The 16,362-nt window shown below is 36.8% G+C and overlaps 2 protein-coding genes across 2 annotated transcripts in view; both read right to left on the bottom strand.

The window, feature by feature from the left end:
• Positions 1-1,389, bottom strand: part of LOC111808367 (uncharacterized) — a 1,674-nt gene extending 285 nt beyond the window's left edge. The window contains exons 1-2 of the mRNA XM_023694297.2: positions 256-1,389; positions 1-174 (exon numbers count right to left, since the gene is read on the bottom strand). The exon at positions 1-174 is cut by the window's left edge and continues 285 nt beyond it. Coding sequence (XP_023550065.2) covers positions 1-174; positions 256-1,353 — 1,272 coding nt within the window. The 5' untranslated portion in view covers positions 1,354-1,389. The remainder of the gene's footprint in view (positions 175-255) is intronic.
• Positions 1,390-2,061: 672 nt separating this feature from the next.
• ATSAC1 (Phosphoinositide phosphatase family protein) lies at positions 2,062-16,301 on the bottom strand. The gene is made up of 16 exons (XM_023694296.2): positions 16,027-16,301; positions 15,477-15,681; positions 15,231-15,396; positions 14,790-15,012; positions 13,663-13,739; positions 9,626-9,813; positions 7,811-7,908; positions 6,557-6,690; positions 6,317-6,451; positions 5,742-6,126; positions 5,526-5,647; positions 5,253-5,363; positions 4,469-4,681; positions 4,036-4,227; positions 3,144-3,255; positions 2,062-2,527 (listed from the first exon to the last, which is right to left on the bottom strand). Exons 1-16 carry the CDS (start codon positions 16,150-16,152, stop codon positions 2,279-2,281), a joined length of 2,736 nt encoding a protein of 911 aa, XP_023550064.2. The 5' UTR covers positions 16,153-16,301; the 3' UTR covers positions 2,062-2,278.
• Positions 16,302-16,362: the final 61 nt, after the last annotated feature.

Raw genomic sequence — 16,362 nt, 5'->3', positions numbered from 1 at the left:
CAGCCTCTTATTCAACCCCACGATTCTGGACTTCACCGCCTCTCGTTCTACGACTTGTGTGGCTGTGCTGGTTGTGATTGCTGGGGGATTATCATTGGCGCGCCGAGGTTCAGCGGCTATGTCTTCAATTCCTTTTCCTTCTTCCTTCTCCACTTTTAATCTCTCAAACATTACCTGCACAGGAATAAATACACAATAACAGGGAATTAGTACAAAACTAAAAAAACTCAAGGTGGAGCAGCGGTCAGAAGATACCTTGGTGGCTTGGGGCTCCATGTAGAGAGAATTGGCAAAAATCATCAAAAGTGCAGCCACAAGTACATATCCTTGGACCACTTCAGCATTTTTCGGAATTGGGAACATCCATTTTGTGCGGCTGAATAGATGCCCGAATAGGGCCATCCCAATGCTGGAAGCCATGGCCCTAAAATACAGGGGATATATCTTGCTCTGTACCACTGCCAACTGCTGCCTTGGCAACGCACTCGCCAGCACATAGCTAGAGATGAAGGTAGTCCACACGCCCATTCCCAAAGCCATACCAAATCCCAACAGACTCAACACATCCATCGCCGCTTTCCACGACTCTAACGACCTCAAGTACCTAAAGGAATCATTTACTAGCTTTAATCCTCCATCAGGAATACCCATCAGATTCTCCTTGACCTTGTTTCCACCAGTTTTAATCTTCTCCGCAGTTTGTCTTGCTTCTCTCCCTTTCTCCATTGCACCCTCTTTCAAGTCACGTGCTTTACCTTCCTTCAATACATTCTTTGCACCCTCTTTCAAGTCACGTGCTTTCTCCAAAACCGTCTCTTTCGTTTTCTCCAGGAACTCGTCGGCATCCTCTCTGGCTTTCTCAACCGACTCCCTCAATCGATGCCCTTTCTCTGAGAACGACGTTCCCACGTGGTGAGATTTGTCTGAAACTGTCTCTTTGGCTTCATCGAAAGCACCAGCAACAGCCTCTCCAACGTCGTGGGCCTCCTGCGCCGTCTCCGAAACCATTACTTTAGCCTTCCCCACAGCACTGGCTATCTTATGCTTACATTTGCCCAAGGCATCGCAAATAAGATCTCTGGTGCGGTGCCTTCCGGAGTCTTCGTTGGGGATCCCAATATTTAAACTATCATGTAGTGGGTTGCTAGGGGAGGCATCTTTGGTGGGTTCGGAAGAGATGGAAACCTTAGTATTGTGTTGACCTTGGTCGCCATACTCGACCACAACCACTCGGTGACCTTCTTTAACAATAACATCCTGCTCGTGATCTTGCCGGGACGCCGGGGAAGGAGACCAGAGTCCCGCTGCAGTTAAAGAAGTAATGACGAGACACAAAGCGAATAGGTTGGTCATGATGATTTAGTTGAAGGTGTCGAAAAGAAGTAGCAGACATTTATTTATTAAGCAACCAGGAAGATAGTGCACAGCCAGAAGTGACACGTAGTACATATAGAAGGACAGATGTTTCGACAATGTATCTCAACGTGTGCAATTGAAGTAAGAACAAAACTTGGTTGCTTTGGTTTCTGCTGCCTGTCACGTGTCCCACTAATTTTATTTGTTTTTTACCTTTCCATAAAATGGAAGGGGAAAGAAAGCCATCTTCTCCCTCCTTTCAAGCTCTGTGGCTTATCGATTCTCTCCTCAGAATGGAAAATGGGCCAAAGAACTGACAGCCGTGGCTAAGGCAGAAGCATTTCCGGCGTGCCTAGACAGACTAACTAACCTAACTCACGTCCGAGACACAACGGCGAAGTACTTGCCATGCAACATATTTTAAGAAGTAATGGAAGAAGGGAGGAGAAGAGACGTGGGCAGCGTGCATAGGACCCAAATCTGAAGACCAAAACTAGAGAAGATGAAGGAATGACAGTATTAATGGGTAAGGTGAATACTTTCTTAGACGTGGACATGCATCATTTTAAATATTAGGAAGAGAATTTCATTCTCCAGACCTCAATTTATGAACCATGATTTTTTGTGTAGTTCAAAACCGAAGCATGTTTCTATTTGGAAGGCTTTTACGGTTTCTTTAAATTTTGAAAGGACTTAACGCATGAATTTGATAGCCATTCCAGTGTAATATTATTTAAAAAGCCATGTCATTACATATGCAAATGTCAACCCAGTTGATCCTATTTGAGAAACACAACCACATTTTTACATTGTATCTCGGTTTTCACCTTAACTCCTACTTCGTTTATTCGCAAAATGTTTGAAGAACATGCACACAAGCTACTCATAATTGGTAATGCAAATGGGTTTTTTCATTCTCAACTTATATCCTTTGAAGTTTCTCTTCTCCAATGATCCATCTAGTCAACCAACTAGGATCTTCGGCAAAGTACTTGCACGATGAAGGTATGATGCCAAGATCTACACCAACTTCATCATACTCCTCCAAAGCCGCCTCCATGTCTTCATCTATAGAAGCATTATCCATAACATCAATCGCACCCATGCGTAAAAGATCAGCATAGTGCTTCTCCCTTTCAGGATCATTCTGGAAAGAAATCATGGCAGGGCCCTGTAGATCAAAATTCCAAAGCATGTCAATTTCGCAATCACCCCATTTATCCACATTAAATCTAAGTTACTCAAATTAGATTTCAAGGATCAATCCAAATAGCCCAACTAAATAAAAAAAAAAAAAAATAAAAAAAAATAAAAAAAAAAAAAAGAAATGATGAAGAGTTATTGTATCTGAAAAAGCAGAGGGTTCTACCTCTGATTTGTGTTGGTTGGTTAATATTTTGCAATAGAACAGTATGGAATACCTTACAAACTCAAACAGTCAGAGCATACTTGATATATTATCAAAGTATTTCTTAGCAAATAAATCACTTGGAGAGGGAAATCATTGCGCTCAGAGAGTTTCATTAGCAAGTTTGCTAGGAAGACAATTGTCAAAAAGAGGACAACTTCTGCCTTTTTTTGTTAAATATATTTGTCATACTTCAATAAATAGCATCTCTCACGATTATGCAACTATAAAATGAGAAAAAAATAATGAAAGAAAAAAAAAGAAGAAGATTAAGAACAAATTTCAAACGGCATATCATGGTAGCCAAATGAATACATGTCAAACTATAACTGCTCATTTGAATATGAATTCAACAAGCCTGAGTACGGAATCCGATTACCTCACATAACTCAGAATAGTGTGTATATATTTCACTGCTTTCATCTTGATCACCAAGTAGAGTACCCCCATACCAACCATTGGCTTCTTCAATTGATGTCATTGCAAGGTACCTTGACATCACCAAGTAATAACAATATAATTATAACCTGAAAGCACTTTTAAATAAATATTTAACAACCACATAGGGATAGAGAAGATTTCTGACTTGAAGATTGTACCTGCCATTGATTAGAGAGAGAATTATTGTACTATGCACAGAAGTTCAACCTTAAATAATAGGTGACGAGAATACATTGGATGGTTAACAAACAGAAATTAAATTGTTTTATTCCTCTTTTTATATGATAAAGAAATAAAACTATTTTCCAGATCCATGAACTACACCTATCAACTTCATTGGGTGCCGTAGGGATTGGAAGTAAACAAGTGGAAAGCGATGCTGGCGGTAATTGATCCACATGCCATGGCAGCCTCCGGTAAGATACTGCATATAGCCACTTTCTGAACATACCTTTAAAAGCAAAATTACTCTTTGGTGCACCAGGCGAAAGATTTCTATAATTATAATTTTTTTAAGTGACAGGTACCAATATAGGAAGTCCTCTGGCCTATTGGTGAACCTCTATACTTCCTTAAGGGACCAGAGGCTCGGGCATTTGGAACCTAAAGCAAAATAATTAGGCACATTTTCCCTAAATTTCATTAGATTTCGATGATTTAATCAAAACTAGATTTTCATCCGATCTCAAGATATCACAGATAGTTCAATATATGAGGAGAGAGGCCTATAATTTGTTTGCATTGAAGCACACAAATTAACAGAGATATGTTTGACAGGAGTAGGAAAAAAATATTATAGAGTAAAATATTAGTAGTCATAGAAGATTTACCTTTGGAAGATTTCCTCATCATTGAAATTGTCACTAGAAGAAAGCTTGTTTAAATCACAGAACCCGTCAATTTTTATGTTATCCTCAGTTGTACAGACTGCAGCTTCATGTGAAACACCTTTGGAACCAGGGCTACTTTCTTCATACCTCCTCTGACCAAACAGCCAATTTGGGCTTCTGAGTTGAATTTCACTGCATAAAAGTCAGTTTAATTCACTGCCGCTTTGATAACTGTTCCAAGAATTTACTAAGTTTAACTAGCCCGTATGCAATGCTATCTCATAATTTAATAGACAAAGATCTGAATTGATAAATGATACCAACACAAAGGTACAATATATTAAAGTTCTTTAAATGTGCCACTTCTCCTTATCTAGCACCTCAATGAACAAGAGAGATTAAAGAGACCATTCAAGATTAATGAGAAAATTACGCTGCATCGGGTGCCATGCTGGAATTTCCTGTACTACCTCCAGGTTTCTGATCAGGCTCACACCAAATCCTTACATTCTTTATTGAACCACAGGTACGTTCAATCAATTTATTAAATGATGTCAACTTCATCCTAGAAAAGTCTTCTCTGCATGCTGGTATAGGTTCAAGCGTTATTGCTGTTCCGCCAATAGAATTGGAGGCAGCTTCCAAACTGCAAAGTAAGAATTAGGAAGGAACTACATAAGACTGGCAACAATTATAAGCTATTAAGTTTACAAAACTTGGTGGATGGAAAATATGAATGAATTCCTTGCAATTATTCAATAATTTGTCAGCTGTAACTGTAACACGAAAAGCAGAAACAAACACAAAAAATGTATTCTACGGAAATGCCCAAGCCCACTTTTGGCATAGTCATGATTGATGTAACTTCTATACAAATTTCATGGAGAGAAATTGTACCAATCAAATTTCTTGCAGCTCATTATATGGTAACTCAAAAGCTGTTTCGAACCAAGGTCAATCCCTTTATACCAAAATAACAGTCAGAATATAAGATCTGTAACACTAACTAATAACAGAATGCTATAAACCTAATAGCCGATACATCTGAACTAGACTGAAACGCAAAAATACTATGTGCATAGCATGTTGTACACATATCAATGATTCCGTGGAACTGCATGAATAAGTGTTTAGACAAGGACCACAAGGTGCCAATACAATTGAAAGCTGCATAACATTATGCCTAGGATGTATAGTCAAGACTGCTAACACTATACCTCTTATCGGGAAAAAGATCATCTCCAAGCCCTGATACATGAAGGTAATAATCAGAATCCAGTTCCCACAAAGCAGGTTTGCCTTCTTGTGGTTGAAAGTAACCTAAAAATCTGGCAATACATGTGTAAGAAGTTAAGAAAAAGAAAAGTAAAAACAAAACTTTATTCTCTACATAGTGAAAGAATAAACTTGAGAAAAGAGTATGAAAAACTCAGAAAGTATGTCCTGTCTGAAAGTGAAGTGTATTCATAGATAAGACCCCATGAACATACAAATTTATCGCATCTTGTTTTTCACCATCAGTGCAAGTATTGCGATAATAGCGTTTGATAGATTTGATAAACTCTCTAGATTGGGTGGTAGCTTTCCATTTTCCCTGCCTTTCTGGAAACACCTAATTTGTGGACAAGAATTTGTTAACAAGGATCTACAGTTGTGTCAAATATCAATATATTTATATGAACTTAGATCTATGCACGTATAAGTACAGTGTTGTGAGCAGCGGAGCCACCATATTGTTGAGCAAGTGCATCCCCCATGCTCTGATACATATCCATAAGAGCTGCAGCAATGCTACTATCAGGATCCACTTTAGGCATATTTGTCAAACCCATTGCATGGAGTTGGCGGCCTAAAGCTGCAAGACCATAAGCATATTGTGCAACATTTGTTCGATCTAAACAATCAATGCAGTTTGTACGTAGAACTCCACTCTGAAAGCGTGATGCTTCACTACTACGGCTGTTTATTTTATCATACTGATTAGATGCAGCCTCTCTCTCTCGACTAATAACAGTGCTTATCGTTTCAGTATTGCTCCCAATTTTAGCAAGATCCCCTGAACTAGCCCTCAAATCTCCAAGGGCACCATCCCTGTTAAAGAACATGTATACACACATACCTATCTAAGATTCTTGAGCACAAACGAACTTCAAATGACCAAAAAAAAAAAAAAAAAAAAAAAAAAAAAAAAAGAGGAAAAACCCTCTCCCATGGGATGAAAAGTTTACTTTCCTTTTCAAAGGAAGGAAACTGCAGATGAACAAAAGTTCGTACAGCATACCTTGAAGTGTTTGTTCCACTAACTTGATTTGATTTTTTCTTCACAACACTGGGCTTACCACTGTAGTAGAAACCAGTCAAGTCAAGTGCTTCACTTGCCACAGCACCCAAGACAGCCAACACATTTGCAGCCTTGCTATGATCAGGAAAGAAATCAAAGCATTAAATCAAAACGAAAAAATGCATACAGATAAATCAAACTGTATTATAAAGTTCTTTATATTTAGAACAAACAAACCACCTCTTAGCAAATTTATGGAAGTCCCAGTGGATAAATTGAAGATGATTTTCTTCCGGAAGAATTTGATTCAAATAGCCAACTGCACTTGCAAATTCACGCCTCAGCATCATTTCTCTAGGCCTTTTCTCAACAGTCTGCATTTAGCAAGTATCAGGGGAACAAAGAAACCAGAAACAAACGCAAATCCAAGAAGATGACAATTATAACTATCCTCTAAAACCTTCCCGACACCAAATTAAGTCTCACTCCCACCAAAAAGAAGTGAAAAGAACAGACAGACCTGAATACAATGTTAAAATAAAATATATCAGACTAGACACATTGAAGGTCATAGTTAAATCTAAAACGTCATGTTCCCCACCTTAGATTTCCACTTTCCAGCACTAATAAAAAAGTTCACGATCTTGCTCCACGACCTTCTAGATTTTTGTTTGTTGTGATTTGTTCCAATTGTCTAGACATTACTCCAAGGATTTATTGCATTCCTCCTACACTATCTTGTAAGTTGTTCAAGGATTGTACAACCAAGAACAAGCGTACGTTGTAGTTTTGGGGAGAAGATTTAGGTGGTGTTTTGGGTGTTTTTATCAACGCCCCTGCTGGATTAGGCATAACCTTTTTCAATCCATTTTGGTCCCAGAGAATTCGGATGCTGATACCACATTTTGCAGTAAACCAAATGAAAAACTTCACTATTATTTCCTAATGTTCTAAAGAAGGGGGAACTCACATTTTTATACTAGAGAAATAGGCCGGATGTTCCCAATAAGCCCACGATAAATATTAAAGCTTAACAAGAAACTAAAAGGTTCTTGTTTCTCTGTAGGTATAGGTTCTTTTGGGGCTATTATTTTGGCCCATTTCTCTTGGCTGGCTTTTAGTTCTTTTCTTTTTCTCCTTCTGAACATAGTTTCATCGAACATTTTGTATTTTTATCTATCAATGAAAAGTTATTCATGTTAAAAAAAAAAAAAAACTATCATTCCTCCCAATGCATGCATGCACGTGCACATAGAACAACTCATACTCAAATTTTACAACATGAATGAAAGAACACGGGCTAACAAAAAAGGAAGCCAGATCCAACATGGGTTAGCACCATTATATATATTCTTTTTCTCACACTGATTTTGTGGTCATTTAACTTCTCATACCATTAAATCCTGAATTTGTCCAGGCCACTTGCCCCCTCTAATAACAAGATATATCATGATTTGTGCCTTTCTGATCAAAATTAAAAATCTTAGTACGTACCTTAATTAAATTGAGAACAATAATTGGATTCCCATATCTCGTTGCAAGGTCTTCGAAATGCAATTTTGTAGCTTGATATGTAGGATCATATCGCTGTACTGAAAAGTCAAAAACAATAAACATAAGAAAAATATCCCTTTGTGGTTGTAATGCTTCTTGTTGAGATTGTTCTTATTTTGTCTCTTTTTCCACCTCTTCCCCTTCCCATCTCTTCCTTGGGAGTTTGTTGCCTGAACATATCCTTTTAATTGATAATTTGAAAATTTTTTCTAGTTCATAAAAAGAAGAAAAAAAAAAAAAAAAAAAAAAGAATAAACACAAGGAAAAATCACAAGGTTTCAGCATTTTTATTTTTATTTTTCCTGTTTTCATCAGTACAATTATTGTTTCCTGTCAAAAGATTACAATCCCTAATCCAAACAATCATTTACTCAATCTCCCTACAATTTCCATTTTCAGAATGCCTCATACTGCATCCCGTACCCTTTTTTCCCTCACTAGAGAAGGGCAATATATCACGTTGCCAATGCATTCTAGTACAGTCAAATCACCACTGGGCAAGAAATCATGGCGTCTAAATATAAATATAAGTTTGAAATGGAGAATGCTGGCCTGACTATAAATTTGATGGGCCCTGGGAGACAGGCCTCCAAACCTGGGTAGGGGCGCAGGTTTGACATCTTAAACTTGGGTTCATGTCTAAGCCTTTTAAGCGCTGGGTTGAAGATGCCTTGGTCTAGGAAACCTACATTTAGGGTGCTGATTCAGCAATCTTGAGCTATGGTTTAGGAAAACTATGTAGAGGTTCTAGTTATGGAAATCTAGGTTTAAGAAGCTTGTATTCAGGAAAATTATACTGATAGTGCATGTTTTGGAAGCCTAGGAATGTATAGTATAGTGTGGAACTTCTTTTTTGGTACCCATGAATATCCAGGCCAACTTTTGCACATCACGAAAATGGCTTAATCCTACTATATTTGGTTGTCAAGAAAACTCAGAATATTAAATCATCCTAATAATGTAAGACTGAATCTTGAACCAATCTTCATTTGAATAATACCTCATTTACAACCTTGGGAAATTAACACAAAAGAGTTAGGTGGTGGGGTCAGCAATTGGAAAAGGTTGCAGCATCAACCTTAGTTTGGTTTATGGGCTGGATTTGCATGAAGAGGCGTAGTTTTGAATGAGAAGTATGCAAGTGGATTTTAGGCCAGGTTGTTCTATATGTTAAACCCTGAACAATTTTGGGCCAGGTTGTTCCATATGTTAAACCCTGAACCCAACCCGTCTTGGTGTGATTCTATCCATAAGAATGGGGTTGGGGTATGTGTATGCAATAAAAAAAATGTTACCCAATTTTGGGATTGTCTGGTACATGCACTGATTTCAAGCAAGTGTTATCCGATAGTGTTTGAACGGCAGGGTAATGTGAGAATACTGGAAAAAGGATATATTGGTAAGATTAGTATGATAGTAGTATGGACATGTGGATAATTAACTAGTGGTGTCTTGGTTATAAATAAGAGGAGGTGAGCACCTTAGAAGGAGATCATTTTGGTTGGAGTGTCCATTGTGAGACTTGAGAGAGAGATAGCTCTCTCAAAAGGCTATTGATACTGCAGTTTCTCTATTGATATTGCAACATAGTTATCTTTTTATTTTGTGTTGTGTTCTTGTGTTTGAGTACATAACAAGACCACACTTGCAGATGAAATTTGTGTCTTTAAGAAAGAACAAAACAACTGCAATTCCAGTTTAGGAATTTAACCAAATATATGAGTAAAATCATGATAATGATAATGATATTCTTACAGATAATATCTGGCTTGGGGCTAAATTTAGAGGCTTCTTGAGACCAAAAAAGAGGAATAGAACCGCGCATCTGCACAACAGAACTCATTTTTCCTCGGCATGAACCAGCTTCTTCATCAAGGACAATCTGCTCTGTTTCAACATCATTTGCAACCCGTCCTCGATCATTCACTCCTCTTTTTAAGTAACTGTAATTTGTGAAAATGATCACGAACGATACAGATTATTTCTAATACTGCCAATCATAATAAGAAAAGGCCAACAAAAAGAAGATTATCCTAAATGTTGCTTTTATTCATTCTTCCAAATTTGTTTGTCACATTTTTTATTTCACTCTTGTCTGTGTTCTTTTCACTCTTCCAAGAGTTCGTGTTCTTGAGCATTTTTGCTTCCTTTCATTAATCAACGAAAATTAGTATTTTTTTCAGAAAGATAATAAATATTGGCATATTGTTTCTTTTTTAAAAGGGAAACAAATTCTTTCATAAATAAGGAAAAATAAAAACAAAAAAAGAAAGAAATAGCAACCTATGAAAATTAGGCATACAAAAGGCAGAACAAAAATAAGGCACAAAGAAAATGTAACAAATAGCAAAGAAAACAGCACACTAACAGAACCGCCCAATTGTTACTAATGTCCTCAAAAGAATAATCTGTATAAGCCTTTAAAAGAGAGCACCAGAGAGAAGCTAGAATGATCCGATCCACACAGGAATTTATCTTCGAATAACCTTTGATTTCTTTCCAACCAAATATCAGAGAGGATGGTCTTACAAGCATTTAACTAAAAAAGCTTCAGAATCCACATTCCTTTCCAAATTTCTAAAGCTGGTAGTCAATAATAAGCTTCTACAACTAACTAAAAGTCTCTCCAAACGTAGAAGCAATATCCAAATGTAGAACTAGAGTCAACTAATTATCTAGCCCAACTAGTATTGTACAGAGTTTTACCAGTCTGATTGATGATCTTTTTAACAATAACCCATGACTTGGAGTGTTTCTTAAGTATCTTAAAATCCTATTTTCAACCCCAGAATGATGCTCATTTGGACTGTTTGAATACTGGCTACAATGCTAACTAAGTATGCATCTTTGGTCTGGCATGTGATATGTAGATTAACTTTTTCATAAGTCTTTGATACATGCCTTTGTCAAGTAGAGTAGCCTCTTCACTTTGGCATTTCTCCCTCTGAGTCAAAATATTATGTTTCTGAACCCTTTCTTTCAAATTAAGAGTGTATGTTCTGGACTAAATTTAGATTCATAAGTGTTCCACACCTGAACCCAGGATTTCTCATCTCGTTTAGCAAGGCTAGAATGTATTTTCATTGATAATGACAACACTATCCTTGAATCTTTTTTAACAAGAAACGACATCTTTCGCTGATAAATTTAAAAAGAGACTAACGCTCAAACGATACAAACTCTACAAAGAAGTGAATAAGGAAAGGACAAAAGAAAGTAATAAAAGATGTAAGAGGATTACAACGGAAAAATTAAGGCATTTCAGATAAGACATATATCATATAAAGAGAAACCAGCAAAAGATTTGGGAAGAGAGCACCATGATGAAGCCTTGAGTCAAGCTGGAAGAAACCAAACTTTTCATGAGACACAATCCTAATCTAAACAGTCAATTTGAGGTTAGGAATCAAAGACTTCGGATTCGAAAATTGTGTGTCCAGCATAAATCATCAACAAAGGAAGAACTACAATCGAATCCCAACAATCCAGGCCTTCGCAGAGAAAAAGAAATCAAAACCACCACCATGCTTATCCATTCTGAGAAAAAGCCTTCACAAACTTCAGATCAAAGGCTAAACCAAAAGGATGACTTTAATCAAGCCAAAAGCAGGACAAAACCAAGCTAGAACCATTTGGATCTCCCCAAACAACTGAAAAGCACATAAGATGGATTCCTCTTCCTCAAAATAAACATAAACAAGAGAAAAAACTGTCACAATAAAGCTTCTAACTCCACTCAAATTCTCAAACAAATGAAATGAAGACACCATACCAATCAACTACACCACCAACGCCAAAAAGATGGAGGCACTGACAGAAGAAGCTAAAGCAAATCTCCAAAATCGACCCTAAAATAGAACTCAATCTACATAACTTGTTCTTTTGGATCACTCCAATCTTGTATTCCAGGAGATTTTCAACATTGGAATATAAAAAACAACAAAAATAATTAAGGTTTTTTGTCTACACCTCGGGGAAAAAAATGGGAATCTCTTTAAACTGCAGACTACCTGCCTTGATTAGAGAGGAAAACTTTTACAGTACCAGAATGCCTCTACTTGATGGTTGAATTTTATCTGAAATTGTAGAAATAGAGCAGTCATACTTGATAAGTGTGTCTGGAAAGAGTTTTTAAGTCATCTAAAACAGAATCTTCAACTATATCTTCTTCACAAAGGCAGCTATGATGCTGAAAGTCAAGTTCCACACTACGTACACTAACATCAGACTCGCAATTTGAGACCTCAATAGAGGGAGAAGAGTCATGTTGTGTGGTGAGTTTGTTTTCAAATATATCAAACACTTATCGTGTACCACTGGGCCCAATATTACAGCAATTCCCAATTAGGGTCTGTGATGAATCCTTTGGAAGATCTTCATTCTTTGAGTTGACTGTATGAACCAGTAAATTTGCACAAGCTTCCTCATTGATATCGCCAATGAGTAGGGACGCATTTGGATCTTGAGAATCCAAAGGAACAGTCTTTTTTCCGGATGTAAAATTTTGTACAGGGTTCACAAGACGATTTTTTCCTTCTTTGATACTATATTTAAGAAGGGAAGGGCAAAAGAAAAGACTTTGAATTACAACTAACGAATCCATGGGATGAAGGCAATTCATTTAACCTCTATGATTCCCTTAAAAGTGCTTCATTGTACAAAATATTTGCATTATTCATATCAAATTTTGATTCAATAACAAATTCCTTCTCTATTATAGAAGTTCCAGTGTCAACAATCACACTGAGAGATCATTTTCAACCTCCAAACAATGATTCCTTTGGAACAGTTCTATTTTCCTCTGCCAACAAATCAGGTTCCTCCGTCTCTTGCTGGGTCGCAGCATCGCCTCAACTTCCTTTGATGATTCTTTAAACACTTTAATAGACAATATCATAAATTGCAGACTTAAAGAAAATATCGTCCTTTTCTCTCATCATTTGGGACAAGGACACCCTCATCATTCATAACCTGGTTAGTGAAATCACTTAGTGACAATTCACCTTGGATAATGTTAGTAGGATCCAAAGGAGAAATATCCTCATAACCAAACAAATATCTCCTAGTAGCAAGTTCTTGATCAAGACCTACCCATGGTAACCCTCTAAATAACCCGTATTACAATGTTTCTTGCTGGACTATGTTCAATAAGCAAATGAAACTCGCAAAAAAGTTTCCGCTTACCACTCAACACAAGAACCCAGGGTAAAACTTTTTTATCCAATAGAATCAATACTTTAACCACTAAAAATGTCCTTGTATCTTGCCACTTCTATTACTAGAAAGTATCTCAAACTTCCCGAGTTCTTGCTTTTGAAATCAGTTGCTAGCAACCTTTTCAAATGGAAGATCTCCCTTAAATAATATCCTTTAATGATAATATTTATTTAGCCCATTTTATTTGGTTGTTTTTTTGTTTTTTTACCTCCTTTTAGGAGGTTTTTTTCTCAAACGTTTTGTATCTTTCCATCTATCAATGAGAAACATCTTATTCCCAAAAGAAAAAAAAAATTAGTGTCTTTCTCAAGTTATTTTGTAACTACACCAGCTATACCCTCGATTTAGATTGGAGTGCTTTTGTTTAACCCTCCCATTATCTTTTGTGAATAAGGGACTCCTGTACCTTAGTCCTTTAGGTTGTTGGCTGGGGCCATACTTTGGCCGGTTGTTGTTTTCAATTGTTATCTCTTTGTTGGGAATGTATATATATATATATATATATATATATATATATATATATATATATATATATATATATATATATATAATGAGAAGTTCAAGCAAAACTATACCGTGTTCCTGCAAAATGTCGAGAACGCCTGGAAATCAAAGTGACAGTGAAGTCTCTTCCAAATATTGATAGCCTAACCTGCACATATTTATATTAGGATTTGTTTTAGGAAATATGAGCATTCTAACAAACGAACTGTACTAGATGCAAGAACATAGCGCAACCACAATTACAATACAATACAATGAAAGCCCATCCAAAAGACATTAAACTTTGGAAAAGAAACGAAATGCACACACACATAGCGCAACCAGAATTACAATACAATACAATGAAAGCCCATCCAAAAGACATTAAACTTTACAAAAGAAAAAAAAACCCAAACCATATGACAATAGATGAACCTACAAAACCATAAGATTTCTTCCTACCCAAGCCAAAGCTCATTAATAGAATTGCTTCTCTCCTTGCAAGGAATAACATAAGCCAGGATTATTTTACAAGTCTTTTTAATAGAAACGAAACTTTCCATTGATGTAATGAAAAGAAACTAATGCACAAAAGATGCAAACTCCACAATGGAGTGAAAAGAAAAGAAAAAGTGTATAAATAAGTAAATAATAAAGCTACAGAGGGGCAATAAAAGCATTTAATTAAGACATATATCCTGCAAAGGGAAACTAGGAAAGTTCTAGGAGAGTGAACACCATGTAGAAGCCTTAAGCCGAGATGATTCAGAAGTCTACCTAGTTGAGGCTAAACTTCCATAAATCTCATCAAATCTAGTACTAATGATCTCGCTTGTACATGCAATGTTCTATTAGGTCGTACAGTTGCATCCTTGAGTTCTAAAAAAACTTTCTAAACATGCTACAACTTGATAACTTTGATGGTGGAGACAACCAATCTGATGTAGCAACTAATAAAAAGATAGTAATGAAAATTCAAGCAACTGATATGTAGCTAATATGATAGACTAGCAACTAATATAATCTCAAGTTAACAACAAGCAAACAATAAACCATTCATCAAATTAACAAAATAGAAAACTGATGCTACCCCAACAAATAGCAGAAAAATGTGAGCGAGAGGGGCAATATATTGTTAGGTCTCCAAACTAACTACATTAAAGATAATGAAAATGCACAACATGAAAAAGAGGTAAGAGAAAGGACTTATATTGCAAACCTGCTTGAAATGTCCATGAACTAATGCTATGGTCCATGCAGTATTATTGCATCGTGATCGAATTGCTCGAGTCAAATAAGCATTCCAGACAAAAATGTTGTCGTATGGCATTCCTTCTGCAGCAGTTGACATGGCATTCTTTTGCAAACTTTGCATAATTGGATACGTATAGCTATAGAAAAAATCTTTGGTCAAATCGACACTGGATAAGAGTTTTTTATACCTGCAACAAACATAGCAACAAATGCTATTAATTTGTGTCGTATATGGTTCCAAATGTTAAACCAATAAGCTGGTAAAGAACAGTTGTACAAAAATGGAAAAGAAGCTTTTGACATGCAACCTCTTTCAACAGTTTCACATTCTGGAAGATAAAGAAAAGGTTACATGCTAAGCATGAGACAGTATGAGACAAGTACCATAAGAGCAGCTTAGACTTACCTCAGCTCAGTTTTAGAGTGTGCTACATCTGTCTGAACTGAGACGTGTGGAATTGTAATCAATTGGGTTTCATCTATGCCATATATTGCATGACCGCATATACATCCAATTTGCCGACGCTTGGTAACCAAAATCAAGTAATACGACTCCAAACATTTAATGCAACCTACAAGCATAAAACATGTCACAGAAAACGCGAAAAGATTCAAGGAAGAATAGGCACATAAAAGCAGAACCAAGATCAACCTGCAATACCAAAAGCCTTTGTAACCGGGTTTAAACCCCCCGTAGCACGATTCCCTTCAGCAATTCGCTGACGGAGGTTCCTGATTTCTTGCAGCGAATATACCACCGGGTCTTCACTGATGTTGAGTTCTGATGGTTCCGACCGATCTATCTTCAACACTCGGAAGAATCTCTTGTAGCGATCGCTCCCAATCAGATAATATCTCTGCTTAGGAGAAATCAATGCAATAAAATTAAATTAAATTAAATCCGCTGAACATTCGGCTTCTCTTGCTCAATAGAATTATTGTTTTAACTCGCTCAATAGAATTATTTAAAGGTCGGGGGTTATGATAAATGCAGAAAAACAACCTTAAAATTCGAAGATTAATCGTTTTGACACACTTCCCAGGAAACCAATTTTATTTTGAACTAGTTTTCTCAGGGCGGCCAGGGAATTGGAGAAAGAGGTACATAGTTGTGACAAAAAGACCCGTAAACGAATCACATCTGTGCTTTCTAATGACAGAAAATAGTAAAGAAAAAGGCAGAATGAAAGTGAAGAGGTTACCGCTCTGGTTTCGTAAAGTCTGAATTTCTCGAGGGAATATGAATTGTGATCAACATCGGGGTCATTGGAGGGGTGAATTTTGGCATAGGGTGGCGGAGGCGGATTGGGACCTTCAGACTTACCCATATTTCTTGAGGATGGCGAGGAGGATGGATTCAGAAATTGATCCTCATCACCGTTGCTCTTCTTCCTCGAGGATTCACAGACCACGAATGTTGCCTCCGGGCAGTGCAAGAGTATTGAGATTTTTTTATGTTTTCTACTTTCTTTTGTAATTTTCGTGAAGGAAAAAAAAAATATATAGTTCTAGGTTTGTACAAATATTTATCTTTTCCA

Source organism: Cucurbita pepo, chromosome 13 (genome assembly GCF_057944985.1).
Source record: "Cucurbita pepo subsp. pepo isolate OVF chromosome 13, ASM5794498v1, whole genome shotgun sequence".
In the NCBI taxonomy this organism is placed as follows: Eukaryota; Viridiplantae; Streptophyta; class Magnoliopsida; order Cucurbitales; family Cucurbitaceae; genus Cucurbita; species Cucurbita pepo.
The sequence above is the reverse complement of the archived record's forward strand: the minus strand, read 5'-3'. Positions and strand labels throughout refer to the sequence as shown.

Excerpts from the sequence above, each read along its gene's own strand:
- ATSAC1 (XM_023694296.2), bottom strand. The coding sequence starts at position 16,152 with ATGGGTAAGTCTGAAGGTCCCAATCCGCCTCCGCCACCCTATGCCAAA. Across the intron at positions 15,397-15,476 it reads AAAGGCTTTTGGTATTGCAG|GTTGCATTAAATGTTTGGAG; the intron begins GTTGATCTTGGT and ends TTATGCTTGTAG. Across the intron at positions 7,909-9,625 it reads CCCCAAGCCAGATATTATCT|TACAGCGATATGATCCTACA; the intron begins GTAAGAATATCA and ends TTGACTTTTCAG.